The sequence below is a fragment of the Helianthus annuus genome, chromosome 3 (genome assembly GCF_002127325.2).
Source record: "Helianthus annuus cultivar XRQ/B chromosome 3, HanXRQr2.0-SUNRISE, whole genome shotgun sequence".
In the NCBI taxonomy this organism is placed as follows: Eukaryota; Viridiplantae; Streptophyta; class Magnoliopsida; order Asterales; family Asteraceae; genus Helianthus; species Helianthus annuus.
Genome location: NC_035435.2, coordinates 154,313,083 through 154,322,544, shown reverse-complemented (window position 1 = coordinate 154,322,544; position 9,462 = coordinate 154,313,083). Strand labels below are relative to the sequence as shown.

The window sequence follows — 9,462 nt, the reverse complement described above, 5'->3', positions numbered from 1 at the left end:
GACAGAAGTGACTTACTGAAGTGCACCAACAGTATTTTACTAGATCCGAGAATGTATGACGCGTTTAATTGTAGACGATTGAATATGTGTAGGAGCTTGCATACTTTGTTAACGACACAAGTGATATCAACGTGAGACAGTTTTACATACCAAAGTGCACATACAGTATTTTACTAGGTCCATAAACACATTTAAGCCGTTTAGGATAGAGAAGCCCATAGTGATCGACGAGAGAACCGTTCAGAATCACAGACCACTTTATTATCGAGAAAAACGAACATGGTGAGTACGTGAAGAGTAAAGACAAATGTACACTGTATTTTTACTGCATATGAAGCAACAAGAACAATCTCTTCCTTAAAATACAATAACTCCTCTCCCAGCAATTAAAACAAAAACAGGCAAATCCTAATAGTACAAGATGGTATAACACTCGAATACAAATCTTTACCTGGGACCCACCTCAACACGAACAGCCCGGCCCAATCACACATGCTCCTCCTTTAAATCGGTTTCGATCTTGTAATATAAAGCTTCCATGTAGAAATCCAGGTTGTGATATTAGCAGTAATAACAACTGATTAACCAAGCAAATCACTAAATAAGTTTGGATTTTGGCCCGTTGGGTTCACCCCCATTTGCCTAACGAGTGCATCTTTGTCCAACGCATCTTTCAGGCTCGGGCCCTTGGTCAACAACGCCGGTTTCTTGCTTGGGTTCACTGAACCATTCACGGGATTCAGATTCTGATTCGGGTTCCCATTTGTATCAGTGTCTGAGTATAGAGACATAAGATCCGGACCATTAGAGGTACCAGCAGCAGTAGCATTAAAGTCTTGACTCAAATCAAGAAGACCTTCCAGTTGTTTAAACGGATCCACAGTTGATGAATAGCTACTTGTATCACCAACCGGTTCACCCAGATCAAGCAAGTCAGGTGGATGCGGTTGAGCTTGAACCGCTGTGGTTACGGGTACGGTTACGGTTGCAGACTGCACTTTATCTTCTCCGTGATTAGTTGTTCTCGAAACCTTACCAGATTGCTTCTTTTCAGACCTTGAAGTCCTACCCCCAAATAAAGAAGCTGCCAGTTTCTGCTTCTCTTCCGAAACCTCAGCATGTGACTGCCTTGGTTCACGTGGTTTCGATATCGCTGTATCGGGTTTCGTAGCACCATTAACCGTAGTCCTATCCAACTCGAAGTTCGAGGTAGACGATGAGGATGCACCTGATGAGTAAGTGGGCTTACCCCACTTCTTTTGAACCCCATCAAGCCGTAACTTGAGTTCCGTCGAGCCCAAGGCTGAGCCCGCATCGGAAACAGGTACTAAAGGCCAGGTAGGTTGAACCGACGGTTGATAAGAAGGCTCAGATACAGTTGCAGTTACAGGTACTAAGTCCGTTGGATACGTAACCGTCGAGGGTATTTTAGTGGGGACCACGGGTTTTGGAACCTCGTACGCCTCAAACCTAAGAGAATGAGTTGAATTTTCATACGCGTTATGGTTTCTGATTTTACTGATATTTAAAGTTCCGGAACGTTCGTTTTCCGTAATATAGGGTTCAGCCCCCTGCTCTATTGCCTTCTGGACGTAATTATCAAGAAACGATAGGCTTGTATCGATCTGCATGTGTTCATTGACAAGATATAAAGTTATTAACCATAGAAATTCATTTAATTTTATCCAAAAAAGATATTAAAACACACCGAAGGTTACCTCGATGTCCTCACAGCTTGCATCTAGTGGCATTATGTTCTCTATGGCGTTTGCGTCAAGATCAAGGATTGCCCGGAATTCGTATGCCCGTTGTTGGAGATCCGCCGAATGAGACGCTGATAATTCCTCAAGCAACGACTGGCACTGCAAAGATATTATATTTTTAGATATTTTATAAAAACTGAATATGATATTATTTATCGGTAAGCATTTTACAGACCTCTGGTAACAGACTTGTTTTTCGTCCAGCGGCTTTCTCGAAACAATATACTTTCATAAGTGCTGTCACTGCATACGCCTATAGAATTGCAAAAAATAGAAGCTTGTTATATACTGAAGAAGGCAGTATAAATGATTAGTGTTTGTTTATGAAACTCGTCGACATACCTTAACTGTATCATCACTCGAGTGTGCTTCTGCCACGTCACATAGCTTACCACTGATGTAGGAAGCAGAATATTTACCATCTGCCGTTCCATATTCACCCAACACCCAACATATGACCTGTTATCAAAATTAACTTATTAGATAAATATATATGTTTATATATATATATGTGTGTGTGTGTGTGTGTGTGGAATAATAAGAAAAAAGAATAGAGTAACCATGCCAACATAAAAATAACGATGAAACCTGAACTTACCTGGAGAAATGCAGATGGAAGTTTTGGCTCATCAACTATTTTCAGGTAAGATTCTACCTGTAGAACCAAAAAGAAAACTCAACAAAATATAAATATATATAAACAAGCTTTTTTTTACCCGGGGCGTTGCGGTGGCGCCGTACACGACGTGATAACTTGTACACTATAATCAACCCGACTCGTTTCCGAACTAAATTTACGTTGAAACGTAGAGTAATCCGAATTCATACTGTTGAATGAAAATGCATTATATTTGATCCGACTTGTTTGCAAACAAAATTTACATTGAAATGTAGACCAACTCAAAATGTACATAAAATAAAAACGTTTGGTGGCGTCGTAGGCAGCGTGATAAAGTATAGACTACAATCGACCCGACTCGTTTCCGAACAAATTTACCTAAATTTATACCGTCGAATGAAAACATATTATATCTTACCCGGTTTGTTTCCAAACAAAATTTACGTCAAAACGTAGTTCAACTCAAAACGTACATAAAATAGAACATTTTATAATTGAGCCGACTCATTTCCAAACAAAAAGTACGTTAAAGCGTAGACGAACTCGAATTTATACCGACACGCACATAAAAATAAAAACGTAAGAAATTAGTTTTAGAGTAAACTCAAAATTTTAGAAACTTGAGGGGGTCAAATTGATATTTACAAAATTAGAAGGTGAGTTTTGACATTATAGAAAAGCTAAGGGGTAGAAACTAGAATGGGTCAATGTTTGTTTAAGGTATTATACAATTTATAATTATTACTGAAATTACAAAAAAAAAAAAAAAAAAAATCAAGAAGTACATACAGCGGACATTCTCAGCTGACTATCTGCAGTATCATCATCCTCTCCAAATCCTTCAGCAATCAATCGCATCAAGTTATGTGCGACTTTAGGGTTCACTAAATCCCCAGCATGCTGGAAAACTTTGTTCATCGTCTGTAAACAAATAAAAAAAAGCGGAAAAGTTTGATGAAAATCAACTTTTAACAAACATGCAAACAATTTTACAATATATTTACGCGTATGTGTGTAAACCTGGATAAACCAATGGTTACTGGGAGCAAATTGTTCGGCAAGCTCCACACATCTCGATGCCGTTTCAGTTTTGTAATGATTATCATTAATGCTAATCATGTAATCAATCATACGGTCTACTATTACTTCCACATTGGACGACTTCGTCATTTTATATAGCAGCTCAAAGGTTTTCCTCTTTAGAGTGTCATCAGGGTCCTCTAAGCAATCGATTACAGCAAGTTGGTGTTGTTCAGCAATATCGGGACTTATTTGTATTAATCTACCGAGTGCATCGATGCCCATATACTTCAAATTATGACTGTCACTCTAAAATGAAGAAATATGTGCAGATAAGACTTCGCATGTATAAAATAATAAGAGTAAAATGTCATTTTCGTCCCTGAGGTTTGGCCGGTTTTGCGACTTTCGTCCAAAGGTTTGTTTTCCGCATCTGGATCCAAAAGGTTTGAAATCTTGCCACTTTCATCTGAATCGTTAACTCCATCCATTTTTTCCGTTAAGTCGGGGGTATTTCCGTCTTGTTTGTTAACTTAAAGGGCAATTCGGTCTTTTTCACTTAATGTGTAAAAACCGAATTGCCCGTTAAGTTAACAAAAAAGACGGAGATACCCCTGACTTAACGGAGAAAAATGGATGGAGTTAACGAGCCAGATGAAAACGGCAAGATTTCAAACCTTTTGGATCCAGATGCAGAAAAACAAACCTTTAGACAAAAGTCGCAAAACTGGCCAAACCTCAGGGATGAAAATGGTATTTTACTCAAATAATAAAATATTAAAACTTTTACCTTGAGAAAATTAGCGATTGCGTCAGCAGCGGTTTCCAATAGCTTGGGACTCGGTTGTATAGAAGAGATGCAACATATGCATTCGTAAAGAATGGCGTTACCTATGTTACTAGCTGTGTCGCTTTTCCTCATTATGTCCCCGATGACCGTATACATTTGCTCACTGGACTTTTTGTCACCACTACCGAGTAATGCCAGGATTTTTAGCAACTTAATCTGGCATATTGAAAAGATGTGATTGTGATGCCAAAAACTATAAAATGCTTTACCAAAATTCAAGGATTGTCCTTTATCTTTATACCCATTTTCAGGCGATGTCCTTTATGTTCGAAATTGACGACTTTTGTCCTTTAGGCCTAACCCAGTTAGTTTTTTCAGTTAAATTTGGTCATGTGCTTTGCACATGAGGGTATTTTTGTCAATTCAAAGGTTGCAGAAGCTCTGAGCTGTAAATCTGCCGTTGAACTTACCTTTGAATTGACAAAAATGCCCTCATGTGCAAAGCACATGACCACATTTAACTGAAAAAACTAACTGGGTTAGGCCTAAAGGACAAAACGTGTATGATATGAAAACATAAAGGACAAAACTCGTCAATTTTGAACATAAAGGACAGCGTCTGAAAATGGGTATAAAGATAAAGGACAATTCTTGAAATTCACTCTCGAAACTATTAACTATGAGCAATTAAGTGCGAAGTAACGAAGTTATCACGTCGGTTTTTTTCTCGATAAAATTTAAGATGAATAGCTGCAGTAATATTTGGTGTGTAGTTCCATTTACAAGTAAAATGAGTCAGGATACATCTACCGGTCTACATAGGCTTACTTTATAACTGTAATAATAATTCATAGATAACAAACAACTAACTAACTTCCTATATTGCAGACACGAATGATCTACAAAGACTTGATAAAGGCTAGTATGTAAAAGAGACAAGATAGAAAGAAAGATGCCTTTTTGGTTGTACATAAAGCTTATTTATTTTTCCATAGAGCAATGCCTTGTGCCTCCGCCATATAAAGAAGAAGTACTGAGATAAGCAAGAGGTATAGATAAACTAACCATTTTTAGGGATTCTAGACTTGGTTTAGACTTGTTTAGGGCTAATTTAGGCAGGTTTCAGAGCAGTTTGCCCGGAATTTGTAGATTTTGACCAGAATTTACAAAACTTGGCCGAGATCTGGCCGAAACGTCGCCAGAATGTAACCGGAGTGCCTAGATGGCCGCAAGGCGCTTTCCTTGCGACTTGCAACTATAGAAGCAGTCGTAGTAAAGATATGTCCAAGCTTAAATGATACGGGTATACATGAAAGTAAGCATCAAATTTCAACTAATTAAGATGTTCGTTCAAAGATTTCTGATGTCTGTTAAGAACATCTTCTTAAGTTTGTCCAGACTAAGTCCACCACCTCAGAAGTTTTAGCCTTGTAAATTCAATAATTCATACACAAGTTGTTAGTTCAGAAATTCATCCAGAAGCTGATAGTTCAGAAGTCTGTCCAGAAGTCGATGGAGAACTTGCTCAGTTGCTCGTGTGAATCCAAAAGCTGTCACGAACTTTAATCAAGCAATGGTCGTTTTACCCATGACATCATATTTTTCAGGAGCTTCTGAGTGGTCCTAATTGCAGCAAGGAACTTACTCTACTCCAACGAATGAACTAAAGGCTGTCCATTTCTATATGGTTTCAATTAAGCCGGTGCACAAGCTTGTGTGTGGAATTTAAGTGAAGTTGTGATAATTAACTAATTACTTGGCCTAGAGGTGAAAATTAGAACAAAGCCAAAAGAGACTATAGAGAACCGGAAGCAAAGGGGCAGAAAAAACAACCTTTCAGAAAAGCTGCACCTTAATCTTGGTGATTGATTTTCTTTAGAGATTAGAGTTGCGGTGGGATTTTATTTATTTTCCTAATGTTGCTAATTCGCTGTTGTTCTGGGTCGTTTTGTTCATAATGTTGGGTTCAAGTTTCTGTCTAGATAATTCATCCTAACCAGGCTTTGATAATTCACATCATTAAACTTTAAGTTAAGCAGAAACACCGTCACTACATTTAGTAGATCATATTGCCGACCTAGTTTCCACCTTATATAAAAAGTATCAAGCTTTTGATTCTCCAAGGAAAAAAAACAGAAAATGAGAAAGTTTGGCAATTGATAAATGTTGGTGCATATGTCTGTTGACTTCGTCTTGTATCGAGTCTTGTAACTAGATAGATAGACCAAGACACGTTGTACGAGAAAAACGGGAAACATATAGGATCAAGCCACTTCGCACGAAGTGACCAATTTGGTGCGGACTGGACCAGGTCGCACGACCTGGACCAGGTCGTATGGAATGTAGTTCGTGCGGACTGGGTTCCCTATATATAGTAGGTCTTGGGTTGTCATTTGTAACTTTCTGATTCCGGTAGCGAAGCTCTGCCAAAGTGTCTCCAGCTCGTGTAAAATTGTTATATCAGTAGTTAATCTACTTCTAAGTGCATATCAAGCTGAATGAAGATCAAATCAATGAATTCCGCCTCTGATTTGGTCAAGAACTCTTCTGATCGACTCGTTTAGATCGATTCCTCGATCCTACAATAAAAAAGCAACGAAAACATCTCGAGTAATAGCAAAGTTACTACTTTCAAGTAATGAATACTTGGATGCTAAGGGCCAACAGAAGTATAGTAAAGAAAAAAAAATTGCAACAAACGACCCAACAAAAGAAGTGTTGCTATTTTTTTTAAATGAAGGGATGAATAACTTTTTCTAAGAAGAAGGGTCTATGGTATCTACATGTTCGATAATTGAACTATTGAAGTGAATACCTGTATAAAAGGGGCAGGTGTCTGATGATAGTCATAAGTTTTTGGCAATCTGCGCTCAGCAACTTGTTTAAGAATGTTGACAAAACTTGCAACTAAATCCTTGTAAGGATTTACATCTATCGTGATAAGATCATATAAAGGGAAAAGTGTAGCACCCATGACACCAGGGTCATTATCAGAAAGTCTCTGCAAAATAAAAAAAATGCACAAATCAAGGATAAGAAGACCTTTATAATATCATAGCATAAATTCTCAAGATTATTCAAGAATGCTTCCCATAAAAAATATAAAATATATATATGACCTCATTGAATTCACCCAATCCCATTAGTAGAAATCTGTTGTAGCTCATAACGTTATGCAAACAAATTCACAACAAAAGGTGGCAGATTTGAAAACAAATGGTATATGTATGCTCATTCGATGTGAAGTTGATTTTAAAATATTTCACGTATAAACTTGGTTGGGCTTTTTCGCTCAGCGCCTAGAGTAATTACAAGAAGCGCCAAAAAGGCGCGCATTTTTGGGATTTTCTGGGCTTTTTTGGCCTGAGACGCGCGCCTCTTGTACCTGAGGCGTTTTTGGGTAGGGAAAGCTAAAAAAACTATGGGATATATATATATGAGATATAAAGTATATATATATATATATAGTTAGCTTGCGCCTCGGGTACGAAAAGTCCGCCGCTTTTGCGCTCCGCACCTCGGTTTTAGATCCCGTCGCTTTTGTTCGCCTCTCGCTTTTTAAAAGCAAGCGTATAAATCCCCCTTCTCCAAGAAGCTTGCTTCAGTATTTAAACCAAACGAACCATCAAACGTCAAGCAAACTAATTAACACACGGCATGTAACAGCGTCATTACTCATTAAAAACACAATATGTCACCCCCACTAGTTCGAATCTTCTCGTAGCAGAATTCATTCGAAGAACAAAAAACTTACTTAAACTGTATTTGCAAGAAGTATTTGAATCAAACAGAATTCAAAGAAAATAAAATCGCCTTTCGCATATCGATCTATTCTTAACAATGCAGGTAAAAATAAAACAAACAATGTACATAACCAACCAAAAAGCACAAACCTTTTGAAAATTCGACACGAGATGATTAACCGAACCCGGAGACTTCTGAAAAAACCTATGCAACACCATAACCGCCTTCTTCCGAACGGCCTCTTTGGCATGCCCCAACAAGTCCACCACCTGCTGAACCACCGCCGGTATGGTCTCCTCATTAATCAACTTACAACAGGCATTCAAGGCAGCACAGACCACCAAATAATTATCCGATTTCAAATCCTTCTGAATCGTATTGACAATCAGAATAATCAAATCATGATCCTCGTTCAAAAACAGAGTAACCGCCAAATACCCAGTTCGTTTCAAAAAGAGTGAGTCATCATGGGTCATTTTAACCGCGTGAATGTAACCGAAGGATGCATCGTGGCCGAGCATCTCGATGTAGACGAGGCGGATGATGTACTCTTTCATCTTGCGTTTGGGGGTGTCGGGATCGTTGATTCGGCGTTTTAGGGTTTCGATCTCGCGAATGACGATGCGGTCTTCTTCGGATTTGGATCGGGCTTCGCCGATTGATTTGACGAGATCGAGGAACTCTTTGGACTGGCTGAAGTTGCTGCCATGGGAGCCCAGTGCGAGCTCCCGGCCGATGGTTTTCAGCTGCTCCAGATTGATTTGGAGTGTCAATTGGGGGTTATGGATGGGATTGGGGTGAGGTGATTGAAGGTAGATCAGGAAGTTTAGTAGGTGAGTGGAAATTTGGGGGAGGTTTTGTGGGAGAGGGGGTTGAAGTTGGAGAGAGGTGAGGAATGGGTTCGGTGAGGAATGGGTTCGGTTCGGTTTTACGGACGCTGATGTAGAGGAGAGAGATGAGATCACTGACAGAGTACGGTGGATCTTGTGGTTTTCCGGTGTCAATGCTCGTATGTAAGGATGACTATAGACGAACTTTGTTGAGGGGAATGAGAGAGAAGGGGTAGTTAGGTAGGTTCATGGGAAGGATGGGTATGTGGGTTTTTGGTCAAAAAGTCTGACGTGGAGGTTCTTGAACATCGGTGTACAAAGGTAAATTTGAATGTGGTCGTTAATCGTTATTGGCAATTAACGCTTCACTACAAGCATACATTTGTCTGTCGATCTCCTCATGCTTTAGATTTGTAACTCTTGCATGTGGTGTCGCTTCAAGATGTTCAATTTGGTTCGGATGGTTTCACTTTGAACATATACATCTGAAATTTTATTTGTATTATTAGTTTTAATTGTATAGATTTATAATGTGTAAAAATGTGTAATCAGGAATTAAGAACTAAATTGTTTCCTTCCACCAATGCAATGCAACCTGGTAAATGGTGACTCATGATGTAAGCTTGCACGAAGAACTAAATTGTTGTCATCAATGCAATGTAACTTAGGGCCAAAAGAAAAGGAAAGAAGGTGAAT

General features: G+C 38.8%; 1 protein-coding gene across 1 annotated transcript; it reads right to left on the bottom strand.

The window, feature by feature from the left end:
- Positions 1–239: 239 nt before the first annotated feature.
- Positions 240–9,012, bottom strand: LOC110932380 (AP-4 complex subunit epsilon; the record flags this gene model as incomplete). The annotated part of the gene is made up of 10 exons (XM_022175720.2): positions 240–1,625; positions 1,719–1,862; positions 1,939–2,016; positions 2,106–2,222; positions 2,362–2,418; positions 3,172–3,303; positions 3,403–3,711; positions 4,193–4,408; positions 7,008–7,193; positions 8,086–9,012. Coding segments are annotated over 10 exons (3,210 nt in total), but the record flags the coding sequence as incomplete, so codon positions are not given.
- Positions 9,013–9,462: the final 450 nt, after the last annotated feature.